Genomic DNA, 17,801 nt, shown 5'->3' with positions numbered 1-17,801 from the left:
TATATATTTTTTTTTATTTATAATTTGTTAATATTACTTGTATTATACAATGTAAATAACACAATGTAAATCACTTACCGTTGGATAAAAGCCGAGTTGATCGTTGAAACTTACTTAAGAGAATCCTAGACCTTGTTATACCAATCGAACGAGTAATTTGTATTTTAGATTGCATTTTGTATTTATTATTCGATTGGTATAACAGGAAGGTCCAGAACCCTCTTAAACTAAAATTCTAAAAGACCTTGCGCGTGTGTATGTTGATGTCAATTGAGAGAAAGGAAATAACTAAAAAGTAAAAACACACAAAATCACTTGTGTTTTTTTACAAACACAGGAGAAGATGGTGAAACAAAAAAATTGCTATTGTACTGATACACGCAAGTGAAAAACATCGAGCAGCAATTTTTATTTTTATTTTATTAATGTACTAGTGTATATTATATATATATATATATTAATGACGATATAACAATCAATTATTGTAACGTTGCGTGTCATAAACGTACCGATCAACAATCGAACGCAGTATACATATGTAATAAGAGAAATGTGTGAAAACATATATATATATAATATATATAATATATATTATATATATATATAATATATATACTGTACAATATTTGTCGCAAAACGCATCGATAACAATCGGCGTCACTACTACATACAACACAATCCGTTTATCATAAAGATAAAACAACATAAAATAAACTTTTAGCACTGGATCCCCTTAGCTCATCTAAGGACGTGTAAGAAGTATACCGTGTAACAACCGCGTTCATGCGCATCCCAAGAATGGGCGAATATACAAGCGTGTGTTATAGACATCCGTTCTCTTCTGTCGCTCTTTCTCATTCACTTTTTGTACTTACAAAACGAGACAAGTAATACGCTTTTCCCTCGTAGGGGAACGCGTAAAGAATGTTGTGTCAAGCGCGAGGAAGAAAATCAACTCTGACGATTCCGAAGGGCGGGATAGGGATAATAACAACATCTGGAATTGTGTGTGCTCTTTTGGCGCGCATCAACGCGGTTAAGTAAAAATAGAAAAAACAGAAAGTAACGCTCGAATAATTTGCTCGACGATGTAAAGCGACGTCCATTTGTTCTTTTTCACATACACGCCCTAACGAATTTGTTTTGTTTTTTTTTTTATTTTTTGTAATACTATAATTAATATATATTTACAAATCTCAGTAAAAACAAAAAAAAAAAGAACATAAAGCAAACTCTATCTAATCCCGATGTTTCGTCGACCCCCGGATTATTGATGAAATCCTCCATTGTGCATCTTTCCGTCTCTTATAAACAATTGTTTTACATTATGTGTATATATATATATATGTATATCTTTCACAGTAAAATCTAGAAAGTCTAATTTCGGGGGCTTAAAAATTAATACACATGTTAGACCGTGATCCCGGTTAAACATCATCAATTTTTTTGATATATTTCAGAGTGCAAATTGTGTGATTCTCTTTGCGCGCGTGAGTCCCATTCAAGTTCAACTTAAAACAGAACTATGGTGCTCCTTCGAAAACGTACGCGGACACTTCGGGAGGAGGGGGCAAAGCTCCTTGTCCCCCCCGTCACAGATTCCCGACGATCGAGTTTTCGCTCACGCGTATCGTGTCGTAAAAAAAAAAAAAAAACTATTATAGATATTCTTACTTAATATGTATATCGATACGTGCGAACGGACGAATCGGGTCGGACGATCGATTTTAGAGCAGAAACTTCAGAAAACGTTTTTCTTCTTTTTTTTTACCTTTCGTACACGATTTTAACGCCAGAGTACTCGATCGCCGATTCCGCTCGTCCGCCGCTATTGCACCACTCGAGTTCGACACTTAAACTTACATCAACATACGAGAGTAAAACAGAGCACATGAAGCGAACATTCATCTCTCGACGTGTGTCTCCGCGAGAAATCGTAATATTCTACGTGTGGCAAAACGCGTATACACATTGGCTTGTTCGAAAAGTTCGTAGCTACCATCAACCAGAGAAACCGGCACGTCTCCAAAGCGTGTAACCTATGTACATACGTATGAAAGATAACCGCGTCACAGATGGTTTGGTTCCGAGCCTATTTTTTGTTATTTAATTTGAAGCTACTTCCAATGAATTTTTAAATCTTTCCGAACAATCTTTCTTTTTCTATAAAAATTACATGCGAGAGTGTCGGAAAATAACGAAATTTTCTCACGCGCGAGAAATCGCGCGCGCACACCACGAACTTTCCGAACAATTCAACATTCTTTGATACAAATCTCGAATTGAGTCGTCGTTCTTTTTCTATCTGACATCTATATACGCACATTTGTAAGAAAAGTTTTCTCGCGTATATATTATTAAAAAAAAAAAATCAAACAAACAAAAACGCTGCAGTAAAATACACGCAGCGTTAATTTGCGCAACGGTTCTCATTAAGATTTCTGCTTGAAATACAATCAGTTGAGGCTCGGCGCCGCGCATCTCGTTTCTTTTGCGATTTATTTGACACTGATACACGCACGAACGCTAGGAATTCGCCGCACGACGGGATATAAATGTAACACGAATTAAAAAAAAACACACGACCTTATCGCGCGAAGCGTAATACTTTCCGCGGCATTTGGGAGACGAAGAAGGAGTGAAAGAGAGAGAGAGAGAGAAAGAAAGACAGAATGAGTGGAATGAGGGATAGAAGGCGAAAGATCGGCGACGCGCGTAAAATCTCTCGTTCGAACGAAAGAGAGTAAAACGAGCGCCCGTTACGTAGTGCGCGCGGCGGCGGTTTTATTTGCGCGCGCGAGTAAACCGCCAACACATCGTCATTATATTCTTCTCCTGCCCGCGCCGGCCGTGGCGCCGATCGGGCAGAAAATCGCGATCGACCGTCGTCGCGCCGTGTCGGGGAAAAAAAAAAAAAAGAAACGAGCAAGAGAGAAGGTAGAAACAAACGAAAAATAAAAACCAAAACGAGACCGCGACGAACGTTCTCATTGAAGAAACCAGGTATGTTGGTATACCGCACGCGGGTATATAAATAGACGGTCGCGGTACTTTTCAAGCGCAGATAATCCCGTCCGGATGACAGGAATCTTCTCTCGAGTTTTCCGTCCCGCCGGCTTTTTCTTTTACTCTCCCCGTCCCGTTCTTCGCGTTGCCGCCGCTGGAAAAAGAAAAAACAAAAAAAGTAGCCGCGCCATTTATTCGCGGAAACGCGACTGGAGTCGCGCAGCCGGTTCATTTATCGCCGATAGGATAGAGGATAGGTTCCGAGAGCACGCGCAGTAAATGCGCGTGCGTCCGACGAAGAGGCGTGTAAGACCGATAAGCGCCGGATAAGGACCGCGTGATAATTGCCCCCCTCCCCCCCTCGGGACTGAGTGCCGGGGGAGAGCACCAGATAGTTTCACGACGCTTCTTGCAATAAAACGACCTCGCGAATCTTGCGCTTCGCGTTTTGTTGCGCACACAGGCTTTGTGAAACTCGGACGAGCGTCTCATCAAGAGTTGACATCGCAAAGTCGACATTGCGGTTCAACGACGTTAAAACTCGTGTAAGACGAGAGATGGTTGTTGTTATTTTTATTTTTATTTTACTTCAGCGGTAAACTTTTTTTTCTCGATCTCTTGTATTGCGGATATATGTACGTTTGCAATTTCGCGAGGACGTGGAACATTTAACACTGTGGAGTATTGTCGAAGTATTTATTTTTGTTTTATTTACGGAGAATGCGCGTAGATTCGAGAAACTTATTAGACCGTCGATACGCGCGAGTGTTTTTAATATTCTCACGTACCACACACACACATCCTTTCACGGTTAATCGATAAACAATGTATACATTCTCTGCGATATAATACTTTCGCATGATATAATCCTCTTTTCCTATCTCGCAATCGTCTCCTCCGCACGCGGACATAAGAACCGAGAAATTGGCTTTGCGTTTCGTCATCTCGGTTGCCATTTCAGTCAGAAAAATAATCAGTGTTCTTTCAACACGATGTCGACTCGCGAGAATTGGCTTCCACGTCGTGGAAGCTCCGCGATCGCGGATCTACTCTAAACCTAAAAACGCGTTTGTAAGACTCTTGAGCTGTACCGTGTGCGATAGGGACGCAAAAGTACCATCCAAGCAATTTACGGTGTGTTGTGCACATAGTAACTTGATGTTTTACGCGCGTCCTTCTTTTTTTTTGTCTGATCTAAAGAGCGAAGAAAAAATGGCGCGTGAGGTTTTTCCGCGGAAAACAACAATCGAATGAAAAAAAAAAAAAAAAACGTTTAATCTCTCTTGTTCGATTTATTGCGATAAATCGTATTTTATAAAAAGAAAAAAAAACGGTAAGGTAAAACTACCAGATTGATTCATAAACAAATTACGATTCGAGCAACAACAATTTATCTTTTCCGAGATAATTCGCAGTTGCTGCAATCCCGTCTAATGATTTTCACATTTATCTTAATATCAGGTAAATGTAAAATTATTGAGTGGAATTACAGTGACTTCAACTTATTAAAAAAAAAAAAAAAAAACGATAAATCTTTTGCTGTCTGAATGTGGGAACTTATTCATTATTTATGTTATTATTTGACATTAAGATAAGTGTAAAAATCCATCAGGTGGAATTGCAGTAACTTCAAATTATCTCAAAATAAAAATTGTTGTTGCCTGAGTCGAAACTTATTGCACTTAAGCACAAATACAGATGTTATACAAAAAAAAAGTGAGAGAATCACACACACGATCAAAAACTTTCGAAATACGTACGTTATCCGCTTTCTTTTGATTCGTCCATTTTTGGCAGGGAGAAAATACTGTTTCAGCGCGCAACTCATTATTGTTATTATTATTATTATTATTATTAGTATTCGTATGCTTCTTTCGTAAAGAAAAATATGCGAGAGATTTTGCGACGTGTGACCGAATAACAATATATTCTCGAAATCCAAATCTTAATTGAGTACAGAGGCAGTTTCGAAGGATGGGGAAAAGGGAAAGGATGTGATGAGCTTCTCTCGTGCGTGTCGCGTGCGTGCGTGCGTGCGTGCGTGCGTGCGTGCGTGCGTGCGTGCACCGCGCACGAAAGCAAATTCTACGTAACCATAGCACCACAGGTATATAATTGATAAGCGTGTATTACTTATCGATTTGCAACAGTCCCGCCGAGGAAAGAGCGTGTAACGTCAGCGGGATAAAGTCGATCCTCGGCGTTCCCGCTTCGTCGCGAATGATCGGAAAAGTCAGGATCCTCCGCGACTCAATACGCGCACACGGTTCGCAATCAGGGGGAAGAAGGAAGAGGGAAGAGAGGGCACGCTCTTCTCATCTGTGTCGTCGATGGAGAAAAAAAAACATCGCGAAAGACTGATAAATAGAAAAATGAAGGTGAAGTGGAGAGAGAGAGAGAGAGAAAGAAAGAGTTTGTCTGTGATATCAGGGATACTCGCGCGGGATTGGAGTCCGATCGAGTCTTCCGAACGTCCGTCTTCTTCTCGATTTCTCCTCCGTCGACGAGAAACGAGACTGTCAGCGAGAAACGACACTAAACGACGATCGCAAGTCAGACGCGCTCACAAGTGGGTGATGATGATCTCGTCGTCGAGATCGTCCTTCTCGTCGTCGGTCTCCTCCGGCTGATTCGCCTCGGCTTGGGCGGCCTTCGGATCTTCGGCGATCGCTTTGAGCCGTCGTTGCTTGCGTCTGTGGAGCAGCTCGACGATGATGTAGCCCACTGAGCCGGTAAGCAGCACCGTCAGCATCACGTACAGCTTCATACGAGCGCAGAGATGCGTGCTGTACGCGTAAGCGATCACGAAGCCGGCGCTCTCCCACAGCCTGTAGTTCGAGAAAGCCGCCTCTTTGTTGCGCCTGAACAGCGTGCCGTAAAGTCCTGCGAAAAATGTCGAATTAATTATTAGTTAAAGCACGAACGTGTCGCGCGAAGAAGTAACAAAGAAAAAATGAAAAGAGAATTTTTTTCGAGAGAAAAATTAGCCTGCGAGGAAGTTGGTCTTTTGTTATCCAAAAAAAAAAAAAAACATAAATCTTGCACGACTTTCGTGAACGTTCTTCGTGCGAGTATATTGAAACAATTTTTTTGTGAGAATATGAAAAATTGAATTCTTGATTTTTGAGACTTCAATTAACGGTTGAAATGTTTCCTTCTGCCGTTGACACACGTTGTCTTTGCTCGCGGTTTTATCGGTAAGTAAAAAGCGACATAAAAGAATATTATGAAACATTCAGATTATGATTAGAATGTGTAGTTAACGAGAAAAAGCGATTCTCGTGATGATATCATAGGTTATCATATGCTATCATAGCGAATGAAAAAAAAATCTTAAAAGAGCATTATATATCCATTTTCGAAAGCACTATGTAGTTTTTTATATTTATTTGTTTCTGTAGAAGCACTTTTTATGTAATGCGATAAAATTAATTTCGAAATTAGAGAAATTTTGATTTCTAAAACATCAATTTACAGGTCTCTATAGTCGGTATCCAGTACCTTCTTAAACATCGCGAAAAATTCACCAAATACCTGGCACCGAATCGGTAAGGCGATCACACGGAATGCGGGAAGTCTGAGTTAACAAACTCCTGACCAAGAAGTCGAACCTTGATATCTTTTTCGTAATGAATTTTTTTTTCAATTTCACAGCGGAGTAAAAGAAGTTATTTATATGCATACGAGATGCAAATTAAGCATTGAATATGAATTTTTGAATTGATTTTAGTTGGAATTACCATGTGAATTAATTTGCGCGTTTAAAAAAATATACGCTTAATAACAAGAGTTAAATAAAGTAGTTATTTTAAGTGAACAAAGTAGATATTTTTAAGAACTTTGGTGTGCGAACATATACATTCCTGTAAGTGGTCAAAAATTTAGTGAAGTGATGAAAATTAATTCAATTTATTTGAAAATGACTTGAGAAATAATGCGCGACGTTCTATTGGTCAGCGATTTAATGTTAAAAAAATATCACTTCGTCTTTTAACTTTTGTCAGTAAGCGTATTTTACATAACATACGTTTGGCTCTTCTTATTTCTTGAAACAGAAAATCTCTTTTGTAACTATATAAAAAAAAAATACAATAATTTTCCTTATTTTACGCAACTTTGCAAAACAATGATTTCAAAATATATAGAGTCCACACATACGATAATATTGAGAAATAAATTCTGTAACACACAACGAGCGTGTTGCAAAACGCGTTTTGTATTGCGAACGTTTCTCCGCTAAAGTGTTATGTCCGTCTATTTGTTAAGAAATCTCTGACTCGCGAGCGCGCATAAACCAACAGAAGGTGTCTCGTTGCGTGTCTCGCTAGACGAGTGCTCTCTTATCGGATTCACGGCGATTCGTGTGCAACTAGCGGTGTTGCGCGCATTCAGACACAGAGCTTCGAGGTATATGTGTAGTCCGCGACTCGGTAAGTAAACGAGCGTGTGTAGGTGTCGCATTTCCCTTTGAAATTCCTCATCCTTGACCCGCGCAGGCACTCTCGTTAGACGCGGAAAAAACATTAATCGCGATAATGATAGCGGATCCGGCCGCGCGGCGTAACAAACCGAAAGACCCAGATCTTTTCGTCGATGCAATTACGTCCGGAGAAAAACGTTCATCAGTCCCGAGAAAGAACATCGCGAAGCTCTTTCAACGCTCCGGCTAGTTTGCCACGTTTTCGCGCGCGTGCGTTTCTTGAAATTTATATCTAAAGAAACTTTTGGAGATCTGTTTTTTTTTGGAAAATATGTTCGCGGACGTATTTTCAATTGCGATAATATCAAACGTCCCGATGATTTACCATTCACGGACAGACATGGGTCTTCTAGACCCACTCAAAAATTGCGCATTGGCGTTTTGCAATGAAAGTTAAGTTTTTAAAAGGCTCTTTGAAATTACCAGAGATTTGTTTTTATCGACGCAGAATCGCGTTCAAGCTTTTGATAAAAATAATTAAATATAAGTCGCACACATTTTCACGTAATCAACGATAATCGATAAAAAATTAACCATATCGAGAGGAAATAATAAATTGCGATTTAAAAAAAATATAAAAAAATGATTGATTTTTCGCGGAAATGTTCGATTTTAAAAAATCGCGTAGGTCTCACAGATCGATCTGACTCGTAGGTCATTTTTGAGATCTGTCCGCAAAGTATTTAATTAATGTTAGACGCGCACTAAATTTAATAGTTCGCACGATGCACGTGACGCATTTAATTGCTCGACAAATAATTGCAGCTGTCTACATTGTGTGACTTAATACGTATGCAACTAGCTGAGAATTTGCATATCGGTTTCAGCAAACTCTTGGGATGTGATTCGAATAGATCGACCGAGCGATTAATTCGCGCACACCCGAGCGCAAAATCACATACACACACACACACACACACAGACACAGACGGTTCTCTCGAGTCTCGCTTTCCGGCCGGTGTAATTGTGCAGAAGCTCTAATTACATGCGAAAAACCTGCTGTGCGCAAGCAACGCGAAATTACCGCGTGTCACTCGGCTGTTTGTTACGCGTGCGAACCGTTCTTTGTGAACGAGCGAGATTTGATTTGCGCGCAAAGTTGTACAAAAAGTTGCTCGATTATTCTTTCCGTCTCCGGGAATAGAAACGGATATTGTAATTTCTTTTTTCAGTTGTTATAAAAAAAAAGAGAGAAATCTATTTGTAATATGTGCAAAAAAACGTAGAGTTTTGTATCATCTTCTTGCGAGATAAATATAATACGTTTGCAAAATACGTAACAAAGCGTTTCTGAAATTAAAAATAAAAAAAAAAAAAACGATAATTACATAATTATACTAAATAGAGTTTTTGCCGCATAAAGTTTTTATTACCAAATCGAAATTTTCGAAAGTGACTCATCGACGAAGGTCGAAATCATCTTTCCGATGATGTTACACACGAGTATTTGTTCGCGAGGCGAATGTTTGGCGATGGAAGTGTTCGATACAAAAAGAACTTACTGCGTATCTTCTCTTCAGATATAATCTTCAGTACGCGCAGAAGCACTTTGCTATTCACAATTTGCAGTATCATTATTGTCAATTATCGTTAAAAATCGCACAAATTATTGCTATTTTCTCTCTTAACTTCCACGGTTATTTTTTTGTTGTTGATGACTTACATTTTCATTAATCATGACGCTTTTTATTAATTTATTCTGATTACAGAGCGCGGCGACATATGTGCCAGACAATCGTAGAAAGAATTCGCATTACCGACGATCCAGTCATCAGTTACCGAAGCAATTTTGTCGATCGTTAAATCGCAATTTATTATTTTCTCTCGATACATGGTTAATTTTTTATTGATTATCGTTGATAAAATAATCGACCGTAAAAAAAAAAGAAACTTTTTTCTGAGATCATTTGATTATATGAAAATGTGTGCGACTTATATTTATACACAATGCACACACACAAGTCCGTTATCCGACCATTCACCACGGGGTGAAAAAAACCTCTCCTCTTTTCTCGGATTTGGGTCGATTGGACGTACTTGGTAAGATTCTTCCCATACATTAATATTAATCAGCAGCATTAAAATGTCTCCTGAGACAAATTTATCATGTGTACATTGACGCGCATCGTCTCAAGCATCCTTTCGGTTTATCAACACTTCCTCGTTGACTATGTAAATATAAATGAAAGAGCCGATGACTTTGCGATCAAAATTCATGAATGCGGATTTTAAAGCGATAATGTAAGACTACTTGAATAGACGCACACTCCCGTGTGTCTGTTTTTACTTATACACATCGTTAACATGTAAATTGCGACGTGGTTTTAACTCACCGTTAACTTGCGTCTGCCACACGGCATCGCCCACACCCCACAATCCCGAAACCGAGTAAAAGACGTAGGGATTGTCGGGATGTGGCTTCCACATGAGGAGAACTACTATGAGGGAGACGTGAACGATAGCGCCCAGCGCCATCAAAGGCTGTCTGCCGACGAATTTCATCAACGAGCCGAATAGCAACGAACATCCGGCGTTTACAACCCCGAAGCAAATCATGACGTAGCCTACCCTGTGTACGCCCAGAGCGCAGGAAATATACGCCTGAAAATAAATGAAGAAAGTAGTTTAATTAATTATTTTAGGTAATAGTTTAATTAATTATTTTATTCCGTCTTCAATTTGTTGAAAATGATCTGCGTCGTTTCTAGATTTTATGTCGCGCACTTTGCGTTTTTGAAACTGCCGATGAGTAAGTAAAACCCCAATGGTTGCCGTAATTAAATTGCGTGTTGAATAATGTCTTATTCTGTATTTTCTAATCTTTGTGTTTAAAACGTTAGTAAAGTCAAGTTTGAAGAAATATGTAAAGTGCATAATAATTGGTAATATAATCGCAAAGTGCGCCAATTTCGTATATATTTAAACTGACAAGGAAACTTCGCGAGAACTCAAAAATTTCAATTTTGACAAAATTTTACACATGTAGAAGAGGTGAAGATAAATAGAATGAATTCAGAAATGTTCAGTTGCGGCTTGAAAAACGATTCCAAAGAGTAAAATCATTCCTCATACGTAAAACAGATTTTTGTTTCTCCTTTTTTAATATATTTCTAAAAAATATATATTTCTTTTTTTAAATCAAAATTTTATTAATGTAGCTATAAATAGAACATTTTAATATAAAAATTATTTGACTTGAATAATTTTCAAGATACATTGAGAAAACCCAAAAACACTCTACATGAACGGTTCCATCTCTTAGAAGTGTTTTTGGATCGGAATTGAAAATTCTAAAGTCATCTATTTACTTCCTCCACGTGTGTGTGTGAGGTTTCATCCAAATCATAATTTTTCGAGGTTTTCTTGTAAGTTACAAATGCGGAACGAGATTCATTTACGGAAGGCGTAATTGTTTTCTGAGAAAATTACTCTAAAACCTAGAAACACTTGCTGGTTGCGTGGGAGCGTGTTTACACTTCGTTAAACGTTATTTTTTTTCCTGTAAACTTAAGCAAATCGATGTCCTTGTCCGGACATCAAGTTGATGTCAGTCTTCGTGCACGCATCTTGGGATAATTATTAATTCCATCAATCACTTCTTGACGCGCGACATATGACGATAAGCCGCAACATCGAATAGTGAAATTTTTTTTTTTTTTTGGCGAATTCTTCGAGAGCAATTTTAATTCTCCATCCAAATCCATTATGACGCGAGTTACGATCTTGGAGATAATACACGGTGTACCGATCTCCGGAGCACACGGACACGCGCGTCCTTGAACGAAGGAGCACTTACAAGGATACTCCTTTTCAGTGGTACTTTGTCTCGGATCAACATGCGTATCTGACCGCGTGATTCTCCACAAAATAAATGATTGATAATCACACGCGTAAGAAACAAAAAAAAAGTTGAAATAACGTGCGATATGACTGAGAAAACAAAATTGCTGTATACATTGCGTGTTGTTGTTATTCAGCAACAAGACAATATCTGCGAGTCGCGTGTGTGTTCGCGTCGAAGGTGAGTGACGCCACGAAATGGTGTTGTGATCGTCAAGATAATTCATGTTCACCGATTCTGTTATTATAATCGAGCGTGTGTGTGTGTGTGTGTGTGTATGCGCGCGAGCAAAAACATTGATTAAATCTCACGTCAAAACTGCGTGAAATATTCGTCAGCTGTAAACGTCGCCGCGTTTTTTTAACGGCTTCTCTCGCTCGCCAAATTGTCCGAACGGGCGTTCCTCGAGAACGCTCGCAGGAAGATCGGCCATGCGACACGTGTACGATTATGACCGCGCGCTCCTACGTGCACACGTGAGAGACGCTGATACGCCGGATTCCAGATATGGAAGTGGTATCACCGGATCCGCGTCAGAGAGAATAAGCTCACGAGGGCTATTTATATATCGAAGCGCCCCCCACAGCTGACTCAGCAGAGCGTGCAAGCACCTTCTTATCTCCTCTTTTACTTATTTCGTTCTTCATCCTGTTTCCTCTTCTGTGTGTGTGCGCGTTTAATTACCCAATTATCTGGCCGGCCGGAGTCAAAAAGTGCGCGCGCCGCCGCACGACCACTTGTCGGCGAACCAGTTTCGAACGAGTCGCGCGAGCCGAGGCTCTCTTTATCGCGCAGGGTCGCGGCAATAACGACGGGTTTCATCCGTCGACAGGCGCGCGCGACCCTGCACGAGTTCCAGTCTCTCCCTGAAGAGCCTCTCCCGCTTATCCTCCGCAAACCGGCGACAGATCATTTTTACAAAATTGAGTTGATGCCGCGATCAACGAACTCCTTGAGAAAAAAATTCCGCTCCCTCTGTAGAAGGGTTACACAACTCCGGTAGCAGATATTTTATGTGCGTAGAGATTTAGAAGTAAAAAAAAAAAAAAAATTACATCGGCATTCGCGTCGACTTCGGCGACGGTTTCCGCGAAACGGGGAAAGAGAACGAAGAGACCGTCGTCCGATCGCGCGACTCTTCGGCGATCGAGAAAGGTAAACTGCGGCGCCACAGATGAAGCGCGCAAAAAGAGAAAATCCATCGGAAAGACCGACCGGTTATCAAGACCGATCGGCGAAAGACTTCTGTATATTACGCATTTCCTCTTTATATAGCTTCGGAAGTAGGTTAAAGTATAACCAGAGATTCTCAAGATCCGGGAATCGGAAAGATGAGTCTCTCTTTCTCGAAAAAAAAACTCTCTCTCGTTTCAAATACGCGCGAGAGATGGAATTTATATTTCGCACGCGGAAGCGTAAAAAATTGAACGCTGACTTGTCCCGCCTTTTCTCGCAAAAAAAAACTCGATTAACAGATTCGCAATAAAACCGAATAATTTACGACACGTTCTCGCATCTCTTTAATACCGGCTATGTTTTCTTCGTTTTTCGACGAAGCACGAGGTGCTGCTGACAGCTTTTGTGTCAACACGTATTCCACGTGAGATATTTCTCCTGCGGTCGAAGATTTTACCGTTTCCGAAGAGGATTGCCGCGCGTCATGACAAATAATTACGTTCGCCGGCACGTCGCAGTGCGCGCACGCGCGATCGTCGATAAATCTTTCCCGCGACTCTTGCGAGTCGCTATAAATATATAGCCGGTTCGGTTCGTGCCCGGGAATAAGAAAGGAGCTCTATAAACGGAGATACGCGGAACTCCCTTTTTTTTCTTTGTGTGTGTGTGTGTGTGTGTTCCGCGCCTCACTTTTTTCAGGTTTATCTTCTCAACCGCACGGTGGCTTTGAGCCATCGAATAATTACGAAGGCAGGTTGAGCTGACGTCATCGCGCTTCGTTATTGTCGGATCCTGGTACCGGGACCAAGGACGGCGGCATTTTCTTATCAATGTCTCGCGGGAGCGCATTGAGTGGCTGCGCGCAACAAGTCGAACGACGGCGCGCGTGGGTTTGCGAACTGGAATGCCATTGTTTTACGGCAGCGATCGCGGTAAAACGCAATGCGAAAAGGAGTGACCGCGGATATCGATTTATATATTGCAAAATGAGCGCGATCGCGCGCGCAACTGACAGTAGAAAGTTCCATGTATTTAAACAAGAGTTGCTTTGTTGCGGGCGATACACCTTTTTTTGTTCGCTTGTGTATTATTTTATGTATTATTATGCTTTCAAATATTAGACATCCAACGAAAAAAAACGTTGAGTAAGTTTGTTGAGTAAGGTATTGAAGTACGTAGAATATTTATATGAAAAAAACTGCTCTGTGTTTCCTCGTCGACTGTTTTAGAAGCTGTTCGAAAAAAAACTTTGAATTTAAAATTTATTTCTTTTTTTTTTTTCAACTCACTTGTGTGAAATCGGCACCAATGAAAGCTTGCTCCATACCGATCCATATCGTGATCGGTATCAACAGTTGCTGATAGGGTTTCTTCAGCTGATAAGCCGTGGCAGAGAGCAACTGAATGCCGCTCAGTTCCTGACTGTCCGATCGTCGTTGCTTCTCGCCGTACCTGGAAGAAACAAAAAAAAAAAAACAAAAAAATTAAGAGTCACGTCACCTTGAGAAATCGAGCTAAAACGACTGTTTGCGATTTACTGACTTATTATTTATCTATTTGAACGCGATGCGTGTCCCAGCTTCCGCGATGAACAAACACGAGACACGCGGACGCGGAAAATCAAGTGTGCGGAAATAATTGGTCTGATTCCGGGAAAAAAAAAAACAAAATTGCGCCAGACTTGAGAGATACATCTGGCGATAGAACACGTTTCATCAACAAGAGGTGGGGATCGCAAAAGACTTCTTGTTAGTCATTCGCGTTTCTCTCGCTACCGGAAAATCTGTGCGACCGTGCGATTTTTATCTGAATAGCAAATATCCGTGTTTGTGCTACTGAGTGTGTTTTTGAGTGTCTTTGTATCGAATCTCTTTTATTGACAAAATTAAATATTAATTTTTATTGTTCTCGGAAAGAAATAAAATTAATTAACAGCGGCGCTCGCATTTGCACGGACGTACGCGTTTCCTCCGACAATATATGCGTCACAAAAATATGTGTGCGATAAAATATAAATAAAAACACTACGTGCTTCAACAATGTCGTTATATTTCATGGCGAGAATAATTTTTGCACGTTATGTGGCGCACGCACACACAGAAGCCAAAGAGAGTCGACGGGACGAACAATAGAGCGGGAAACGTGAATGAACAATGATGGCTAACTGCCGTTGAAAACCTATGATTTTCCGGCGGACTTTTGCGCCGCTATTCGCAAAGAGGAAGAGCCGCGCTCGCTCGGGAACGGGGATTAATGACGGCTGCGATTAATTATCATCGCGATTGTTCCATCCATGTACTTATTCAGCGTCCGTGCAACGCGAGCCACGCGGAAATGAGTTGCGCAATCGGCAAACTTCTCTACCGGTGTACATTGCCATTGAACGATGTCGCGTGCTAAAATCGCATTCATTCATTGTTTCGTGTTGCGGATTGGAGCAAGACGCGATCACGATTTCCACTGTTCGCAACAAGTCAACGATTGACAGTTTGCGTAAATTTTTTTTTATTATCTACCCTCTGTAACGCCCTCTGTAATTTTCAAGTCACGTACTGATACATCTCGATATTCTTTTAGTCTAATTTCATTTTTTACCCAAAATGTGGCGTACGCCACATCTTGTTTCTGTCGCCTTTCCCTGTCGCAATTATGAAGATTATCGCGATTGTCAAAAAACCAAAAATAAATAAAATCTTTGATTGACTTCTCTAGAATGGTTCTCTAAATGCTAAGAAAATAATCTGCGAAAAAGTTTCCAAGTAATTATACAAAAAAAAATGTGTGTGATTTCTTGCAAAATCTTTATGTTGATTTAATTTTCACTTGTGCGCGAGAAAAGAACAAAGAGTACACACATATATATTCATTTAATAACAAATTGAGAGTCACTGTCACGTGGCAAGTTCCGTACGCAGTCGCGCGGAGCTAAATTTAGCCAACGAAGATGGACGTACAATCCTGCGAGTTCACGAAAAGTTATAGTCCGGGCGGACGAGTAGCGGTGGAGTAACAAAACGAGTCGTCGACGCGCGTCGGTGAATTTGCAGAATAAATCTCCCGGACGGCGTTGCCTCTAAGCAAGCTCTCACGAGGCGAACGTTCTCCATCCCGGAGGACGGCATTCCTGAGAATACGTTCGCCGGACTCGCGGGACCGGCCAGCACCAGCGGCGCACCGTACGGCGTATACACCTCGAATCGATACAATACTTGCTCAAAAAACAGGTACGAGCGTGTTTTTTGTTTGTTTTTTTTTTTTTTTTTTTTACAGATGGAAGACAAGATGCGGAAAAAAATGGCGAAACGAGCCGCAGCTCGTATCTTCCACGTCTATCGCATTGCCTTTGACTGGTCCATTAATTTCGCGACTGACAACTTGATGAACGATCGTAGACGGAGAGAGAACGATCGTTCGCCTGGAACGACGCGCTCGCGTTAGGTCTCGAACCGGAGAGAGGACGAATTATTATTACTTTAAACGTTTTTCTTCGCGCGCTGATGTCTCCTCGTGGCGCCGTGAAGAACATGCCTTCGCACATAAGCGCCTTCAATATCTCCCGCGACCAACTTCTCGCGCAATTTCTCAAGCTCGAACACACACGCGCGAAGAACATTCTGCGCGTTTTTCTTTTCTTTTTCGAGAAACGGAATATATGCCATTTGTTTTCGCGAGCTCATCAACAGAGAGACGTGTCAGATAGTCGTGATGGGTTGGTTTTACCGCAAAACCCGGCAATTTTACTCGTTTTCTCTCCGAGATTGCCCTCTGTTAATTTAACACGAATTTTCCGTGAATTATCATTAGCGCGACATTATAGGCATCTCTTCGCGCGCGCGCGCGTAATCTTCGCTTTCCAACGCGTTCGCGCGCCGAACCGTTATAACGCGCGCCTTGGAAGTGACGCGAATGGAAGCGGCAAATTGGCTATCGATTCCCATTTGCGCGCGAGACGAATTTCTTATCTTGTTTTAACCACGTTCGCGTTTTACGTAACTTAAACTTCCTGTGATACGCGATGCTGATGTTGTCGTGACGAATGTTCTCGGCGGCGGAAGAAAAGAGAGAACGCGCGCGCGCACGATTGAATCGAGAGAGGAAGTCTCGGGAGAGAGATCGATTATTCGCGAGAGTCATCCCCGCGGCGGGAAAGAAAACGAGGCTGAGCTTCCTCGCGTGTGTTTTCACGCTCGGCGGCGGTCGATTTCGATAATTCACGACCGCGGTTGTCGTCATCGATCAACGCGTGAAATGTTGCGCGGGTCGCGGGAAACGAACGTCTCTCTTCTAACGTCGTGAGGTGAATTGTGGTGACGTAATCACGTTAAATACTGTGCTTTAGCAAATTCAACCGTCGCTCACAGATTCGTCTAAACAGATTTATCGTTTCCTCAAAGCCGTAATACGTAACAACGATCGCTTATTTAAGCGAGAATAAAACTTTACAGACGTATATGCATATATAACGTTCGAACATCTCGCGACGGAGACATTTGTTGTTTCTCGTCGGAACAGAGACGTCAAGCGCAAAGATCGCGGTTTTACTCGCGGCAATTGCGTTTTCCTCTCTCTCGAAATTACTCGGTTAAACGTGTACCTGACGCGGATTGTCTGTGGGTTATCTCATTAAACTGATGGTCGTAAATTATCATCGCTTAAATGTAAAAGCGCGTTTCTGCAACGAGCGCGTCTGAGACACCGCTTGTAGACACCGTCGATAACGCCGAGAGAAGCAAACCTCATCCGGAAATCGAAAGTGAGTCAAGTGTCCGCGAGCGACACACGTGGTTATACAATATACACAACTTTAGCTTGTACCTCGGCGTATATACACACGCCGGTTGTATCTGCCTATCTGGCAGAAACCGAAGGCAAATTAGCGCCGACGTGCATGCGCGCCGAGTCGACCGGAAAGGGATATACATGCGCGTGTGTGTGTGTGTTTGTGTATACATACGGGGGGAAACGTTTTTCTTCTCCGCACCGGTATCATATATTGCGCGTTACGATGCGCCTCATCGTGGGCGATTATTGAACGGCCGGCGCGTATCTCCGTAAATGATCGCATGAATGAAGCGCAGCCGCGCGTCGCCGGTACCATGATGCGTCGTCGGTGTATGTACGTACAATCGGATTGCGCAACGCGCGCAATGGCGGCGTAATCGCGGGATTTCAATGCTCGCGGAGAGGCGGAAAAAGACACTTTGACTTAAACTCAGGCGCGAGTCCCTCCTCTTCTCCCCGGAGAATCGGAAAAACACAGGAACGATTTATTAGCGAGCTGGCGGCTCAACAGTTATA

The 17,801-nt window shown here is 41.6% G+C and overlaps 1 protein-coding gene across 2 annotated transcripts in view; it reads right to left on the bottom strand.

Moving 5' to 3' along the window:
• Positions 1–5,058: 5,058 nt before the first annotated feature.
• Positions 5,059–17,801, bottom strand: part of LOC109855218 (UNC93-like protein) — a 37,986-nt gene continuing 25,243 nt past the window's right edge. For both annotated transcript variants that reach the window (XM_020429174.1, XM_020429175.1), the window contains exons 4-6: positions 13,793–13,955; positions 9,820–10,087; positions 5,059–5,889 (exon numbers count right to left, since the gene is read on the bottom strand). In XM_020429174.1, coding sequence (XP_020284763.1) covers positions 5,570–5,889; positions 9,820–10,087; positions 13,793–13,955 — 751 coding nt within the window. In that variant the 3' untranslated portion in view covers positions 5,059–5,569. The remainder of the gene's footprint in view (positions 5,890–9,819; positions 10,088–13,792; positions 13,956–17,801) is intronic.

Source organism: Pseudomyrmex gracilis, unplaced genomic scaffold (assembly GCF_002006095.1).
Source record: "Pseudomyrmex gracilis isolate BER0280 unplaced genomic scaffold, ASM200609v1 scaffold_83, whole genome shotgun sequence".
Lineage (NCBI taxonomy): Eukaryota > Metazoa > Arthropoda > Insecta > Hymenoptera > Formicidae > Pseudomyrmex > Pseudomyrmex gracilis.
This window is presented reverse-complemented; position numbering and strand designations above follow the sequence as displayed.